This window comes from Erinaceus europaeus, chromosome 7 (genome assembly GCF_950295315.1).
Source record: "Erinaceus europaeus chromosome 7, mEriEur2.1, whole genome shotgun sequence".
Taxonomy (NCBI): Eukaryota; Metazoa; Chordata; class Mammalia; order Eulipotyphla; family Erinaceidae; genus Erinaceus; species Erinaceus europaeus.
The window spans coordinates 13,673,915-13,691,562 of NC_080168.1; the positions used below are offsets into that span (position 1 = coordinate 13,673,915).

At 50.9% G+C, this 17,648-nt stretch overlaps 1 protein-coding gene across 4 annotated transcripts in view; it reads left to right on the forward strand.

Moving 5' to 3' along the window:
• The window catches only part of INPP5D (inositol polyphosphate-5-phosphatase D), a 116,585-nt gene that overhangs the window by 71,809 nt on the left and 27,128 nt on the right, over positions 1 to 17,648 (forward strand). For all 4 annotated transcript variants that reach the window (XM_060193805.1, XM_060193808.1, XM_060193806.1 and 1 more), the window contains 11 exons: positions 2,437 to 2,517; positions 2,631 to 2,702; positions 3,794 to 3,917; positions 6,193 to 6,299; positions 8,144 to 8,246; positions 11,710 to 11,906; positions 13,629 to 13,746; positions 14,150 to 14,246; positions 14,867 to 15,005; positions 17,235 to 17,343; positions 17,463 to 17,551. In XM_060193805.1, coding sequence (XP_060049788.1) covers positions 2,437 to 2,517; positions 2,631 to 2,702; positions 3,794 to 3,917; positions 6,193 to 6,299; positions 8,144 to 8,246; positions 11,710 to 11,906; positions 13,629 to 13,746; positions 14,150 to 14,246; positions 14,867 to 15,005; positions 17,235 to 17,343; positions 17,463 to 17,551 — 1,236 coding nt within the window. The remainder of the gene's footprint in view (positions 1 to 2,436; positions 2,518 to 2,630; positions 2,703 to 3,793; positions 3,918 to 6,192; positions 6,300 to 8,143; positions 8,247 to 11,709; positions 11,907 to 13,628; positions 13,747 to 14,149; positions 14,247 to 14,866; positions 15,006 to 17,234; positions 17,344 to 17,462; positions 17,552 to 17,648) is intronic.

Sequence of the window (17,648 nt, forward strand, 5' to 3'; positions counted from 1 at the left end):
GAGAGAGGAGGGGAAGACAGAGAGGGAAAGAGAAAGAGAGACACCTGCAGACCTGCTTCACCACCTGTGAAGCGACCCCCCTGCAGGTGGGGAGCCTAGGGCTTGAAATGGGACCCTTAAGCCGGTCCTTGTGCTTTGTGCCATGTGTGCTTAGCCCCTGTGTTACTGCCCGGCTCCCCTCATAAAATATTTTTAAAGAGTAAAAGAAATAAGATAATATAAGGACGTCCAGGTGCAGGTACAACTGGCCAGTGGTGTTGCCAGGGTTTGAATCTAGAGGCTCAGAGGCTCAGGTACAAGGTACAAAGATCTTTTGCAGAACCTTTATGCTCTGCCCAGCCTGAAGGACCAGTGAATATCCGAAGAACAGGAAAGTCTGGCACCTGCGAATTCACTTGCTCTGTGAGCCCTGCTGGCAGCAGCCTGTCATTACCAGTCTTTGCCTAATCTGATCCCCCAAAAAGAACAGCTTAGGGTGAGAGAGAAGGCCATTGTCCCAAACCCTCACACTGACCGCACCAGGGAGCAGGTGGGGAAATTCAAGTGAGGAGATACAAATTGGAATTCTTTATAGCTTTTTCCCCCTAATATTTTAATTATTGAGTGATTTGATAGAGACAAAGAGAAATCCAGAGAAGAGGGAGAGCTAGAGAAGGAGAGAGCCTTGCTTCACTGCTTGCAAAGCCTCCCTCTGCAGGTGGGGACCAGGGACTTGAACCTGGGTCCTTGCACACTGTAACATGTGCCCTCAGCTGAGTGCAAACCACCCCCCCCCTTAAGCCACAGGCTCTGCAAGATCTGAAACATCCCACTGCTGAACAGCCTCTGCCCTGCCCCAGGCCGGGGCTCCCCTTCAGTAACCACACACTGAACGTGAACTTCTCAGGGAGAACAGTGGACACCAGGCTAGAGAGACATCATAATGGTTCTGCAAAAGACTTTGCTGCCCGAGGCTCTGATGTCAATCCCCAACACTACCAAAAGCCAGTCTTTCTCTCTGTATACTTCTCACTAAAATAAAGAGAAATGAAATATTAAAGGAGGAAAGAGAGAGAGGGGGGGGTGAGTACCAACTGCAGGGTGGTGGGGAGTGCTAGAGGGGGTGGCAGCCAGAGGTTGGGGTGGGGGTCCTGATTAGGGCTGTATGTGGCTTAACCCCGAAGGTAGTAACTAAATGTGATAAAAGACACTGTGGCCAAGGGCAGCCGTGATGTCTGAGAATAGCCCAGTGGAAAATTGAGGTCAACTGAGAGACTCAACCATGGACAAGGCACGCCCTGGATTGGTGGAAACCTTCACTTCCTACACGTGGCTCACTTCCTGCATGTGGCTGAGAGGGAGCAGTTTCTCTTTGTGGATCTTCATGGGGCGGTTGTGGGGGTGGTGGGTTGGCTTGGTGGAGAGCAGCCTCAGACTTGGTGCAGTCCTGCCTGACTGTGTGGCTCTGCACCCAGCTCTCTCTCGTGTTTGTGAGTCCAACGCTTTGTCTAATCCCCACTTGCTAGGTCCCATGATGGTCATGTTTTTAAAATGCCAATGGTTTTGTTTTTGTTTGCATTTTTCTTCCCTTTTATTGGCTTGATAGGAAAGAAAAACTTTTTAAAATTTTTATTAGTGGTTTAATAATGATTAACACAATTATAAGGTAACAGGGGACAAATCCATACAGTTCCCTCCACCAGAGTTCCATGTCCCATCCCCGCTGTTGGGAGTTTCCCTATTGCCTATTCCCTATGGACCAAAATTCTTTATGGGGTTCAGAAAAGGGGAATTCTGACTTCTGTAATTGCTTCTCCACTGGACATAGACATTGGCTGGTCGATCCATACCCCAGCCTGTTTCTATCAGAAAGAAAGAAATTGAGATTGGTTGGGGGAAATAGAAAGCAAGAGAGAGATCCCTGCAGACCTGCCTCACTGCTTGTGAAGCTTCCTCCCTACAGGTGGGGACTGGCGGTTCAAACCCCAGTCCTTTTTTGTGATCTTTATTCATTGGATAGAGACAGCCAGAAATCAAGAGGGAAGGGGGTGACAGAGAGGGAGACAGAGAGACACCTGCAGCCCTGCTTCACCACTTGCAAAGCTTTCTCCCTGCAGGTGGGGACTGGGGGCTTGAACCTGGGTTCTTGTGCATTGTGATGTGTGCTCTCAGCCAGGCCCCCAAACCCCAATTCTTGAGCACAGTAACATGTGTGCTCAACTGCGCGTGCTACCACCTGCTTTGTTTTTAATGTCTATTTCTGGGGGGTTGAAAGACCTGCGTTGAAATGCTCCCCACTGCTATTGTGAGCTGGCTGTGGCAGGTTCAGTATGACATGAGACTGGGTCTCCCCTCTTTCCCCCTCTGCACTTGGGCTGGGGGTGTGGGTCAGGGAGGACTAGCATAGTCCAGGAACCTCCAGAGGCTCCCCCACCCTGACTGACCTCCCTCTCACAGGTGTCTGCTGAGGTCAGTCCCCTCAACATGGTGGCCAAGCTCAGCCAGCTGACCAGCCTCCTGTCATCCATTGAAGACAAGGTACTGGCCCTGCAGCTTCCCCCAGACTCCAAGGTTCCATCTTTGCTCTGGGGGTGCAAGTCCATGCTAGCCTGTACTCCCTGACTCAGTGGCTATGTGCCTTTGTGCCCCAGGTCAAGGCTTTGCTGCATGAGGGGCCCGAGTCCTCCCACCGACGCTCCCTCATCCCTCCAGTCACCTTTGAGGTAAGTGGGGGGCCTTGACCCCCTCCAGCTGGGAGTCAAGGTACCTCCTGGATGCCCTGGAAGAGTGCTTTAGGCTTGGTTGTCCAAAGGTGCGGGGAAAGCCCAAGGGATAACCCTTGCTGGGAGAACCCCAGGGAAGAGCTTCTCACTGGACGAGAAGCCACCAACTTTGTCCTTACAGTGAGGATATTGATATTTTGCATGGTGTCCCAAACTGGCCAGAAATAGTGTCTCAAGGGAGGGAAGAGAAAAGTTTGATTTTAGTGGTTGCCTGAGAGTGGCAGAGTCAGGACCTTGCCACCTTTCCTGCCTCAGCACAGAGATGTGGGGGGGGGGGGGGCTGGGGACCCAGACTGCCCCCCCCACTTCACCCCTGGTTAGAAGTGGTGGAGTGTGGCTGTGGGCACAGAAGCGGGCCGCTCAGGACACCAGGGCTCTACCAGCCCAGTTTTGGGTGGGGGGGGGGGGGTGTGCACTCTGAGCCCAGACACAGAGGGGAAGACCAATCTCACCTCTCACTTCCTCTCACTTCCTTTCCTTCTCCCTCTCCTCCCCTCCCCTCCCCTCTCCTCTCCTCCCCTCCCCTCTGCTCTCCTCCCCTCCCCTCTCCTCTCCTCCCCTCTCCTCTCCTCTCCTCTCCACTCTTACTTCTCTCCCTCTTCTTCTGCCCCTCCTCCTTTCTCCTTCTGTGCCCTCATCCACTCCCTCTCCTTCCCCCTTCTCCTTTCCCTTCCTCCTCCATCCTCCAACTTCACTTGTTACTCTTCCCTTTCCTCCTCCCCTGCTCCTCATCTTCCTTCTTCGCTCTCCTCCCTTTCTCTCCCTCCTCCCCCTGCTGTCCTTTCTCCCTCACCCTCCTCCCTATCCCTCTCTCCCTTCCCTTCTTTTCCCTCCCCACCTCTGATTCCTCCTCCTGGTCCCTCCTTCTGTCTGTCTTCTCTCCCCTCCCTCTCCATCCTCCTTTTCCTTTCTTCTCTGCCTCTTCTCCTTCCTCCCCCTCTTCCCTACACCCTCCTATCCTACTTCCTCCCTTCTTCCTCTTTCTCCTGACTCTCCCCCCTCCTTCTCCTCTCTCCCTCCTCCCCCACCAGGTGAAGGCAGAGTCTCTGGGGATTCCTCAGAAGCTGCAGCTCAAGGTCGATGTGGAGTCTGGGAAGCTCATCATCCGGAAGTCCAAGGACGGGTCCGAGGACAAGTTCTATAACCACAAGAAGAGTAAGCCCCCTCCCCAAGTGCCCTGAAGCCTGCTGTCCCCTCCGTGCCAGTGCTGGGGTCCCACCCAGCTCCCCCTTCTGGGAACCACCCTGCTTGTTCTGCTTCCTTCTCCCACATCTGGGGACACGGACTACTCTGTTGCCCCTGGTGACCAGGATGCCAGGCTGGTCAGACACAGAAGGCCTGCGTTCCCTCCAGGTGTCACCTTCTGCACAGACAGGAATGGCTCGGGAGTCTCTGGGGAATGCAGCCCCAAATACTTAACATTCCCAGCTCTGGCCTCAGGCCCATTCTGGAGACTTACCAGGCCTCAATGTTCTCATCTGTTAAATGGGGATGATGTCACATCTGTCAGGGAGAGGCTGGAAGATGGTAGTTGACACAGTTCAGGGCCGGAGCCTGGGGCCTTGCTCCAAAGCAGCCATGCCCTGCTCAGAGTCAGGTCGCTCTTGTTCAGTATTTTATTTTATTTTATTTATTGCCTCTAGGGTTATCACTGGAGCTTAGTGCCATTGTTCCTGGTGGCTTGGTTGTTTTTTTTTTTTCCTGTTTTATTGGATAAGACAGAGAAATTGAGAGGGGAGAAGAGGGGAAGATAGAGAGGGAGAGAGAAAGATAGACATCTGCAGACCTGCTTCACCGCTTCTGAAGCGACCCCCCCACCCCCACCTTGCAAGTGCTGAGCCAGAGGCTCAAACCATGATCCTTTCGAGGGTCCTTCCACTTTGCACTATATGTGCTTAACCTGGTATGCCACCACTCAATCCCCTGTTCAGTTTTGTTTTAAATGGTAAGGAAGGAAGGTCTGTTTGCCCTGCTGTGCCAGGGCAGGAGCTCAGGGCCTCACACCTGTACCAGGCTGCCAATCATCTCCTGGGCCCAAGGTTTTCATTCTCATTCAGAGACAGGAAACAGGGAGGCTGGGAAGAGACACCACCACACTGCTCCACCACCCATGTTGATTCCCCATGCTGGGGCTCGAACCCAGGGCCTTGAGCATCAGTGTAACTAGTTCCCAATCTCAAGGGCTTCTTGGTCACTTTTTCATTTAGAAAGAGAGACAGAGAGAGGAGAGACACCACAGCACCCCTCCACCACTTGTGAAACTTACTCCATTTTCATGGCCTCTCCCATCTGGTACCAGGGCTTGAACTCAGGCCTTGCACATGGCGAGGTCCTACTCAGTGAACTATCTCTTCAGCCCCTCTAGACACATTTTTAAAAATCATTCATTTTTATTAATGTATTCTTTTTTTCTTTTTTGCCACCAAGATTTTCATGAGGACCTTGCATCTGCAAGAATCCGCCACTCCCAGTGGAGGCTTCTTTTTCTCTAGACAGAGTAGAGACATCATAGCATCCCCCCATGAGTCATGAAGCTTCCCCTTTGTATGGTGCTCCCATGTGGTGACCAGGGACTCGAACCCAGGTCCTCAGGCATGGTAACATGAGAGCTCTACTGAGAGGGCTTCCTCTCAGCTCCCCAGTTATTTAGCTTTTTTCTGTCTTTTATTTGCTAGGACAGTGAGAAATTGAGGGGTGGGGGAGAGAGAGAGGGAGAGAGAGACAGAGAGACACCTGCAGTTCTGTTTCAACACTTGTGAAGGTGGGGGCTGGGGGCTTGAACCCAGTTCTTTTTTAAAAATTATTTTATTTATTTATTTTCCTTTTTGTTGCACTTTTTTATTGTTGTAGTTATTGTTGTAGTTATTATTGATGTCGTCATTGTTGGGTAGGACAGAGAGAAATGGAGAGAGAAGGGGAAGACAGGGAGAGAAAGATAGACACCTGCAGACCTGCTTCACTACCCGTGAAGTGACACCCATGCAAGTGGGAGCCGGGGGCTTGAACCAGGATCCTTATGCGGGTCCCTGCGCTTTGTGCCACGTGGGCTTAACCCACTGCACTATTGCCTGACTCCCTGAACCCAGTTCTTGAGCACGATAACATGTGCGTTCAACCAGGTACACCATCACCTGCCCCCCCCCCATTTAGCTTTTAATGAGAGAGAGAGCCAGCATATTACTCTGTGCTGTGCCGTGCCGTGCCAGGGAGTGAACCTGGAGCTGTTGAACCCAAGGCTGATGGGAAGGAAGCAGGTGACACAGGCAGGTCCCAGCACTGTGAGAGGGTGCCAAGATTTTGTGCCACCTGGCCCCTCGGGAAGGGAGGAGTGCCCTGAGCTGGGTGTCTGGGAGACCCAGCATGGAGCTGAGAGGAGGCTGCAGATGGGGCCTGAGTGGATGTGTGAAGGAGGGAGGGCCTCTCTCACCAGTCCTGCAGCTCATCAAGTCTCAGAAGTTCCTCAACAAGCTGGTGATTTTGGTGGAGACGGAGAAAGAGAAGACGCTCCGGAAGGAATACGTGTTTGCTGACTCCAAGGTTGGTGCCCTGAGCGGCAGAGTGAGGTCAACTGCAGGTGGGCACCAGCACTGACTCAGTGCCCACAGCCCATGGCCCACCTAGACAATCCTGGCTGGGAAGGCGGCCACCTTGGCCCTGGGATTGCACAGCTCTGCCTACCACCCTGGAGCCTTCATCACTTATCTTCCGTAGCCCTGAACCCCACAGGGAGGCATCCAACTTCTCCAGGCAACATCCTGAAACCTTCTGGGACATCCCAGTCTACTCTTGTTGATTTTTAAAAATATTTTATTTATGGAAGTTGGGCGGTAGCACAGTGGGGTTAAGCGCAGGTGGTGCAAAGCGCAAGGACAGGCTTAAGGATCCCGGTTTAGGATCCTAGTTGGAGCCCCTGGCTCCCCACCTGCAGAGGAGTCGCTTCACAAATGGTGAAGCAGGTCTGCAGGTGTCTATCTTTCTCTCCCCCTCTCTGTCTTCCCCTCCTCTCTCCATTTCTCTCTGTCCTATCCAACAACAACAGCTGTGACAACAATAACAACTACAACAAGGGTCATCACTGGGGCTCTGTGCATGCACGATTTCTCTTTTAGAAAGAGGGTGACAGAGAGGGAGAGAGCTAGAGAGGTGGAGAGACATCAGAGCACTGCTCCATTGCTCCTGAAGCTTCTTCCCTGCAGAAGTGCCCATGTGGTGGCTGGGGGCTTGAATTCTCACACTTGGCATTCTATCATGTGAGCTAACTATATGTCCTGGTGCCTAGCTTCCCAGATTTAAAGCTCTTATTTAGTTTTCTGGGAGAATAAGGGACTAGGGCATTGCTCTGCCCTGGCATGTGAGATGCTGGAGACTCAGTCTGACCTCAGGTATGCAAGTCCCATGCTCTATCCACTGAACCACCTTTCTGGCTACAACACCCTAGGTTTAATTTTGAGTCCCAACCTATCCTTCCCTAACCCCTCACCTCCTCCCCTTTTTTTGCCACCATATTTGTCACTAGGGCTCAGTGCCAATGGCCATTTTTCCTTTCTTCCTTTCTTCCTTCCCTCACTCCCTCCCTCCTTCCCTTCCTTTACCCCCTCTCTTTCTTTCTTTTTATTATGATAGAGATAGACAGAAATAGGATGAGAAAGAGAGAGGAGAGACATCTGCAGCCTGTTTCACCACTCATGAAGCTTCCCGCCAGCAGGTGGGGAGTAGGGATTGAGCCCTGGTCCTTGTGCATGGTGATTTGTGTGCTTGGCCAGTCACCCCACCATCTTCCCTGCTCCTCTCACACTTCTGGGCTATCTTTAGAGAGAGGGAGATTGGGGATGAGCAGTGACGCAGCTGGTTGTGCAAGGACTCGGGTTCAAACCCCTCATCCACCACTTGCAGGGAGGGAAAGCTTCACAAATGGCGAAGCAGTGCTGCAGGTCTCTCTCTCTCCCTCTCTAATCCCTTCCCCTCCCAGTTTCTCTCCTTTCAAAATAAGATAAATATTTTACTTTTTTCAATTTAAAAATATCATCTTTATTTATTGGATAGAGACAGCCAGAAATCAAGAGGGAAGAAAGAGACAAGAGAGGGAGAGAGACAGAGAGATACCTGCAGCACTACTTCACCACTTACAAAGCTTTCCCCCTGCAGGTAGGGACCGGGGGTTTGAACTTGGGTCCTTGTACATTGCAACATGTGTGTTCAACCAGGTGCACCACCATCTGGCCCCAATAAATAAATATTTTAAAAGAGAGAGAGTGAAAACCAGAGCATCACTCTGCCCTATGTGATGCCTGGGATCATTCTCAGGACTTCACGCTGTGAAGATGGGGGTTCTGCAGCTGTGCCCCTGCCCCAGCCCTTGTCTGAAGCCTCCCCCTTTGCAGAAGCGTGAGGGTTTCTGTCAGCTGCTGCAGCAGATGAAGAACAAGCACTCGGAGCAGCCTGAGCCCGACATGATCACCATCTTCGTTGGTACCTGGAACATGGGTAGGTCCCTGGTGTCCCCAGCCCCGGGCCTCCTATGCTGGGACCCAGCCCCTCCTCCAGGATTGAGCTCTGAGGCTCTCGGGCTCCTGGAGCACTGGAAGTGGGGGGTCACTTTGCTCAAAGAACTTGGGAAGCTACAGGGACAGAGTGACTGTGTGTGACACTAAAGGCGTTCTCAGACAGTGCGTCAGGGAGCCCAGGCTAGGCAGAAAAATGTCCCTCCAGAGCAGAAGCCTAATCGGTCTGGGCTGGGGAGACAGCATCGTGGTTCTACAAAAAGATTCTCATGCCTGAGACTCTGAGGTCCCAGGTTCAATTCCCTGCACTACCATCAGCCAGAACCAGAGCTGAGTTCTGGTTAAAGAAAGGAAACACACACACACACACACACACACAGAGATATCCTAATCTGTCTGTCCATCTGCCTGCCTAGCTCTCAATCAAGAGACCGACTAAATTTGAATTTCACACAGGTAGTTTCTCAGTAGAGCCACTCAACTGGAAATCAACCCATAAACACTAAACACATATAGTATGTCAAGCATTTGTATACCAGTATGGAGTAAAGATGTTGATATGATAATATTGAGGACAAACTGTGGGGCTGGCAGGCTGGCCTCCCAGCTCACCTGGGAGGCCGCCTGCTGTGCTGTAGTCGTGCCTCAGGTTTGAGCCCAGCCCCCACTGCACTCTGTGGGGGAACTTCAGTGCTAGCGTTCCTTCCTTTCTTCCCTTTTCTCTCTTTCTTCTTTCCTTCCTTCCTTCCTTCCTTCCTTCCTTCCTTCCTTCCTGCCTTCTTTCCTTCCTTCCTTCCTTCCTTTCTTTTTTTTTCTTTCTTCCTTTTTTATTGCTACCGGAGTTATTGCTGGGGGACCCAGTGCCAGCACTATGAATTCACCTCTCCTGGCAGCCAATTTTTCTTTCTTTTCTCTTTATTATACTTGGTAGGACAGAGAGAAATTGAAAGGGGAGTGGGAGATAGAGAGGGAGAGAAAAAGAGAGACACCTGTGGCCCTGCTTCACTGCTCATAAAGCTTCCCCCCTGCAGGTGGGGAGCAGGAGCTTGCACCCTGACTGTACGCATGGTAATGCATGCACTTTCCGTACGCATGGTAATGCATGCACTTGACTGTGTGCACCACCACCTGGCCTCTCTGTCTTTCTCTTTCTCTTTTTTAAAAATTTATTTATTATTGGATAGAGACAGAGAGAAATTGAGAGGAGGGGGGAGATAGAAAGGGAGGGAGACAGAGAGACACCTGCAGCCCTGCTTCACCACATGTGAAGCTTTCCCCCTGCAGGTGGGGAGCAGGGACTTGAACCTGGGTCCTTGTGCACTGTAATGTGTGCACTTAGCCAAGTTCGGAACTGTCTAGCCCTATGTCTTTCTCTTTCTATCTGAAAAAGTCAACCCAGAGTGGCAAAGCCCCAGCAACAGGAAAAAAAAGTGTCTCAATGGAATGCAGAGTATATTAAATTGTTAGAGTAACTCTGCAGTCAGCAATCATAAATAAGCACCAAATATATATTGTACCAAATGTTCAAATATATATTGTACTAATGTATATCATACACTAGCACATTCAATGTAAATTATATATATACTCAATGTAAATTATACAGAATGATGATTCAGTCTAAGTAGGCAGGGTTTTAAAATTATGAACCAGGGGAGTTGAGCAGTAGCACAGTGGGTTAAGCATAGGTGGTGCAAAGTGCAAGGACTGGAGTAAGGATCCCAGTTCGAGCCCCCAGCTCCCCACCTGCAGGGGAGTTGCTTCACAGGTGGTGAAGCAGGTCTGCAGGTGTCTTATCTTTCTCTCCCCCTCTCTGTCTTCCCCTCCTCTCTCCATTTCTCTCTCTCCTATCGAACAAAAACAACAATAATAACTACAACAACAATAAAAAGGGCAACAAAAGGGAAAATAAATAATAAAAATAAATAAAAATATATATATATAAAATTGTGAACCGATACATGGTGCCCAGTTAAATTTGAAATTCAAATAAACTGTTAGTGCAAGCAGAGTACTAGAAACCAGGACTGGGAGACAGCTCAGCCTATTAAAGCACAGAACTTTCTGCAGGTTTAGCACCCAGCACTGCCTTAGGCCCAAGTGGAACAGTTCTCTCTCTGTGTCTCTCTCTCTGTCTCTCTCTCTCTCTCTCTCCTCATTCTTTCAAGATAAATGCATAAAGAAATCTTCAGGGCCTGGGAGACATTAGAGTGGTTATGTAAACAGACTTTTGTCCCTGGGTCCTAGGTTCAATCCCCAGCACCACCATAAATCAGAGCTGAGCAGGAATCATGTTAAGTGAGATAAGCCAGGAAGAGAGGGAGGAATATGCGGTGATCTCACTCATGGACAGAAGTTGAGAAATAAGAACGGAAGGAGAAACACGAAGCAGAACTTGCATTGGGTTTGGCATATTGCACCAAAGTAAAGGATTTTGGGGTGGGGGTGAGGAGGGCTTTCCGGTCCTAGTGTATGATGATGCAGTTTGCCGAAAACTGAGAAATTTTACACATGCACCAACAACTGTATTTACTGTTGGCTGTAAACCATTCATCCCCCCATATTTTTTAAAATAAAATAAAATAAAATTCTATTTTACAAAAAATAAAAAGAAAGGTGGTCTGGGAGATGGCACAGTGGGTAAAACATTGGACTTTCAAGCATGAGGTCCTGAGTTCAGTCCCTGGTAGTGCATGTACCAGAGTGATAGCTGGTTCTTTCTCTCTCTCCTCCTATCTTTCTCATAAATAAAAAAATATTTTTTAAAAAAAGAAATAAAAAGAAAGGGAAAAGAAAAGTCAATAAACCCTCAGCAATTCAAATAAATCTCTGAAATTCAAGTTTAACAGGATCCTTCCCCTTTTTGTCCCTCCCCCTTTCCAGAATATTCTTGGACCCTCTTGATTAAAAGACTCACCAGCAAGTGTGGGAAGTGGAGAGCAGGTCCCCCTCAAACGGTGGAGGTGGGGGCTATGGAGAGAAGGCCATAAGCCACACCCCTTGTCAGCTCCATCAGATAGATTCTGGGCCACAAGCCCCCACCCTGAGCCGATCCACAGAAGACCCCCAGAAATCTCCAGGCCTTTGTGCCAGAGCACTCCAAGTCCAGGGCAGAGAAGGCCATCCTAAACGTGCCAGCCTAGAGGGCTGGCCTGAGGAGGGGGCCTCCCCTGAGCTCTGTGGCTCAGTGTGCAGCCAGTTAGAGCTGTCTGTGGAATCTTCCAGGCTTAGAAACACTTCATATCATCTCTAACAGAAAGCTTGGCTGAGCTCTGTTCCCCTAGCACCATGGGGTTAGTGGGCATCAGGGGGGTTGCCTTGATCCCCCAGGGTGGCCTGAAGGGGTGCAGTGACTGCGACTCCCACCCTCCCCAATCCCAGCCCCCCCCCTGCATCCCCTGCCACCCCCCTTTCTGACTCACTCCTGTCGGGTTTTGCTGTTGAAGGTAACGCCCCCCCTCCCAAGAAGATCACGTCCTGGTTTCTCTCCAAGGGGCAGGGCAAGACGAGAGACGACTCTGCCGACTACATCCCCCATGACATCTACGTCATCGGCACCCAGGAGGACCCCCTGGGGGAGAAGGAGTGGCTGGAGACCCTCAGGCAGTCCCTGCAGGAGATCACCAGCATGACTTTCAAAACGGTGAGTCCAGCCAGGGTAGGACTGGGGGCCAGTGGCAGCTTACATCAGACTCTCAGTTTGCAACAGGTGTTGGTACTGTGAGCAAGAGTGGGAGTGTAGGGCCCCAGCACAGCTCTCAGGACACAACACATGAGCACCATCCCAGAGTCCTTTGCTTTGGTGCAATACCCCAAGCCCAGTCTACGTTCTACTTTGTGTTTCCCCTTTCCTTTTTCATTTCTCAACTTCTGTTCATAAGTGAGATCATCCCTTATCCATCCTTCTCTTTCTGGCTTATCTCACTTAACACAATTCTTTCAAGCTCTATCTAAGATGAAATAAAGAAGGTGAATTCACCATTTTTAATAGCTGAGTAGTATTCCATTGAGTACCACAACTTACTCAGCCACTCACCTGTTCTTGGGCACCTGGGTTACTTCCAGGTTTTGGTTATTATGAATTGTGCTGCTATGAACATAGGTATTTACAGATCTTTTTTGGAGGAGTATATTTGGTTCCTTAGAATATGTTCCCAGGAGAGGAATTGCAGGGTCACAGGGTAGGTCTATTTTTAGCCTTCTGAGATTTCTCCAGACTGCTCTCCACAGGGGTTGGACCAATTAACATTCCCACCAGCAGAGCAGGAGGGTTCCTTTGTCCCCACAACCTCTCCAGCATTTATTGTTGTTGTTCTTTCTTTCTTTCTTTCTTTCTTTTTTTTCTTTCTTTCTTTCTTTCTTTCTTTCTTTCTTTCTTTCTTTTATTTATTCCCTTTTGTTGACCTTATAGTTTTATTGTTGTAGTTATTATTGTTGTTATTGATGTCATTGTTGCTGGATAGGACAGAGAGAAATGGAGAGAGGAGGGGAAGACAGAGAAGGGGAGAGAAAGACAGACACCTGCAGACCTGCTTCACTGCTTGTGAAGTGACTCCTCTGCAGGTGGAGAGCCCGGGGCTCGAACCGGGATCCTTTCTCTGGTCCCTGCGCTTTGCGCCATGTGCGCTTAATCTGCAGCGCTACTGCCCAACTCCCATTGTTGTCCTTTCTGATGTGTGACATTCTCACAGGGGTGAGGTGGTATCTCACTGTTATCTTTATTTGCATTTCTCTGACAATCAAAGACTTGGAGCATTTTTTCCATATATCTGTTGGTTTTCTGGATCTTTTCTATGGTGAATATTCTGTTCATATCCTCTCCCCAATTTTGGATAAGGTAATTTGTTTTTTGTTTGTTTGTTTGTTTTGCTGAGTTTGGTGAGCTCTTTATATATTTTGGTTATATATTTATTTATATACTTAAATACTAAACATAAATATGTCATATTTATATATATTCATATCATATTTATATATTTATATATTTTGGTTATTAGGCTTTTGCTGATGTTTGGCATGAAAAGATCTTCTTCAATTCTGTAAGAAGTCTCTTCATGTGATGGTTTCTTTTGCTCTGCAGAAGCTTTTCAGTTTGATGTAGTCCATTAAGTAGTCTTGATGAGTTCAAAAGGTCAAGGCCAGCAGGGACTGACAGAGAGATGTAAGTCCCTAAGGTTTCCCACCTTCAGTTTGAGCCCATGAACTGCTGGCAGGCAGACATGGCTTATCCATGGGGCCCCCTCTCCCCTGAGGGCTGTGTCCTGAGGTTCAGGGATGAGTCAGGTCCCCATGCGTGGGGCAAGGGCTGGCTTGGCTGGCCACCACCACCACCCCTGGCTGCAGGGTGACCCGCTGTCCCTCCCAGGTGGCCATCCACACCCTCTGGAACATCCGCATTGTGGTGCTGGCCAAGCCAGAGCACGAGAACCGCATCAGCCATATCTGCACAGACAACGTGAAGACCGGCATTGCTAACACGCTGGGTGAGCCGTCTACACTCACAGGCCAGGACTCAGCCTGATTCAGAACTGAGTGCTGAGAAGCTAAAGTCCTGAGGGCCCCTGTGTACTGGGGTGGTGAAGCCCCATGGACTCAACTCACTGCGGGGTTCACACTGCAGGCTCTGGGGAGCTGGTCAAGGAGCAGTCCTGACTCAGTGGGGGTCTGTCTACACTACAGGCTGCGGGCAGCTGGTCAGCTCCCATTCTAGGAGAGGAAGAGGGAGGGGAAGAGGAAGGAGGTAGGGAGAAAATGCATCACTCTGGCACATGCAGCACTGGGGATCCAACTCAGTACCTTTCACCTATGAGCTCTACCTGCTGCCCACTGCCCTGCCATTCCCTGGGCCCCACTGATGTCCCTTTTCTCCCTCTGGTCCTCCCTTAGGGAACAAGGGTGCCGTGGGGGTGTCCTTCATGTTCAATGGCACCTCCCTGGGATTTGTCAATAGCCACCTGACCTCGGGGAGCGAGAAGAAGCTCAGGTAACAAGAAACCAGGGTGGGGGTGGGGGTCAGGGCAGGGGTGAGGGAGGGTTGGGATGGGGATGAGGGTGAGGGTAGGAGTGGAGGCAGGGGTGGGGTTAGGGATGGGGAGGGTGGGGATGGGGACAGAGGTGGGGTAGGTGTAAAGGTGGGGTATTGGTAGGGGTAAAAGTGGGGGTCGCGGTAGGAGTAGAAATTGGGGCAGGGGTGGGGGTGGCAACAACCACAAGGTTCAGCAGTGCCCAAGCTCAGGAAGTCCTGTGTGCAGGACTGATGCACTTCCATTACCATTGACCTAATAGACACCCCATCCCCTCCACTTCTGTTGGGGATCCCAGCCAGGGCACCCCCATATCAGCGACCTGTCCTGGTGGTGAGCTGGATGTAGAGCTTGCAGACCATCTATGCTGCTGTCCCTTCTGGAATGTTCTGACTCTGCTGAGTTGTGGAGGGTGTGTCCTGTGTCCCCAGTTTCATATGAAAGGCCCTTAACACTGCAGCCCGGCTCCTCCTACACCTGCAGGGCAGGAGATAGGAACCTCAGCCCTACCTTTCGATAGCCAGCCATGGGGGTGGAGGACCAGGGCCCTGTGCTGAGTAGTGTCCACTGACTGACTCAGGCGAAACCAGAACTACATGAACATCCTCCGCTTTCTGGCTCTGGGAGACAAGAAGCTGAGTCCTTTCAACATCACCCACCGCTTCACCCACCTCTTCTGGCTAGGGGACCTCAACTACCGTGTGGACCTGCCCACCTCGGTAAGCAGGTGTTACCTGGGGCAGGTGGGGCTGCCCACACGGGGAGGAGAAATCCATCTGACAAGGCCAAGGCTCTACCAGGTGGGCTATCTCCTGGCCGTGTGAGAAAGTCACCTGGGGCAAGTAGGATCGCCCACCTGGGGCAGGAGCTGTGTCCCAGGGGCCAGGGCTGCAAAGGACAGAGCCCCACCCCCATCCCAAACTTGTTCAGGGCAGAGGGGCAAGGTGACACCCTGACCTAGAAGGGCCTCGGCTGCTCCCCTCTGGAACTCGACGATACCCCCATTGTGGATACCCCTCCACAACATGCACACACACACACACACACACACACACACACACACACACACACTTCATTCCAGCATGGCTGTCCTAGTTGCCCTCCTCCCTGTCAGGCCCTCAGACCTGACCATGTCCCCAGGAAAGGCTAGAGACTGAAGAGACCACTTCCCTACCAGCCACACTGCACCCCCCCCCCCCAAGAGAGGCTCCTTGGCAGTTAGCTCTCATGTCCTGTGGTTGAGGGGAGGAGGCAGCCCTGAACCTTTGGTCTAAGGGGCCGTCACAGATCAGTCACCTGCTTCACCTGCATGGTGCTGAGTACCTGGTTCCAGGCCGCTTTAGCCTCGGGAGTGAGAAGCATTGAGGACAAGGGCATCCCACTGGTGACACTCCAGTTCTCGCTCAGGTTCTGATCTGCATCAGGAAGCCTCGATCCCCCCCAGATTCAGGGCTACAGACTCGTCTTTCCTTGGCCTTTCATGGTATCCCACAGAGAGAGCGAGAAAGAATAACCCCCAGCTACTGGACTCTCAAAATGATTGCACAAATGAGATGTCCCAAGGCCAGGAGACAGACAGCTCACATAGTGGTGCTGTGCATGGGGCCTTGGGTTTGAGCCCCAGCACCACATGGGAGCACCATGGATGGTAGATCAGCCTGGTGTCTCTCCTCTCTCTGCCTGTCTCCCCTACCCTCACAGAAATAGAGAAAGGCCAAAAACTGGCTTGCCTGGGACCAGAAACTGCCTTACCATACTGAAGGACTCAGGTTTGAGCCCAGCCCCAGCACCATATGGGAACACCATAGCCCAGTGGGAAGCTCCACTGGTTATGGGAAAGTGCTGTGTGACTTCTTCATCTCTATTTAGAATAAAAAGCGAAAGAAAAAAAAAGCCAGCCCTGGAGAAGTGGGATCGCACCCACACCAGGCCCTGATGCTAGGAAAACAAACAAACAAATAAATAAATTTATTTTTTAAAAATGGGCTGAAATGAGGATGGGGTGGTAGTGCACCCAGTAGAGCACACAGATTACAATGCTTATGGACCCAGGTTCGAGCCCCCGATCTCCACCTGCAGGGGGGAAGCTTCACAAGTGGTGAAGCAAGTCTCTGGGTGTCTCTCTATCTCTCTCCCTCCCCTTTCAATTTCTCTGTCTCTATCAAAGGAAAACAAAGCAAAACAAACAAACAAAAAACATGGTTGCCAGGAGCAGTAGATTCACCATGCAGGTACCAAACCCTAGTGATAAACCTGGTGGCAAAAATAAAATAAAATAATAATAATAAAACAGGCTGGGAAGATCACTTAGTGCTGTCAAACATGTGAAGTCCTGGGTTGATTCCTTGGTGTCACATATGAAGAAAAAATAGTGTCCCTCTGTACCTCTGGTACAGCCTATTACTGCCGTGATGTGATCGTGTTTGTGGTCAGATCGGGATTTTCCTTGGAGAACAGTGGGGGTTGGAGAAGAGGGGGAGAGGCAGAGGGTCCTCTTCTTGTGGTGGTACAGGAAGTGGACAGTGAGCTGCACATACACACACACACACACACGTGCAGCTCCACTCCTGAACTCAGTTCAGTATCATCCGGTGTTCAAACAAACAATTAAAGGGGCCGGGTGGTGGCGCACCTGGTTCAGTGCACATGTTAAACTACACAAGGACCCAGGCTCGAGCTCCCAGTCCCCACCTGCAGGGGGAAAGCTTTGTGAGTGGTGAAGCCGTGTTGCAGGTGTCTCTCTATCTCTCTTCTCTGTCTCCTTCTTCATCCTCAATTTCTGAATGTCTCTGTCCAATAAATATTAAAAACAATTAAAAGGAGGAGAGGAGAGACCTGGGTGCTGGGAGGCAGGGACAGGGGTTGGGAATAGCCTGCCTGGGGAGAGGGGTCCAGGTTCGAGGTGTGGTGGTGAAGGGGTGGCTCACTAAGCCATCTGTCGTGTCCAGGAGGCAGAAGCCATCATCCACAAGATTCGGCAGCAGCAGTACTCGGAGTTGCTGTGCCACGACCAGCTGCTCATGGAGAGGAAGGAGCAGAAGGTCTTCCTGCACTTCGGTGAGACCCCTCCTGCCCTCTGTCAGCCCCTGCGGGTGGGTGGGATGGGGACTGGTCCTGGACAAAAGGGGCGCCTGTGGTCGGCATTGGGATGGAAGCCGGGGTTCTGTCTGTTTCAGAGGAGGAGGAGATCACCTTCGCACCCACCTACCGCTTTGAAAGGCTGACGCGGGACAAGTACGCCTACACGAAGCAGAAAGCCACTGGGGTGAGTCCCCCAAGGCCCTGCCCCAGCCCTGTCCCCGGCCTTCTGGCTATTTCACCTCCTCCCTGGGGTCTCCAGAAAGCCACTGAACTTAGTGATG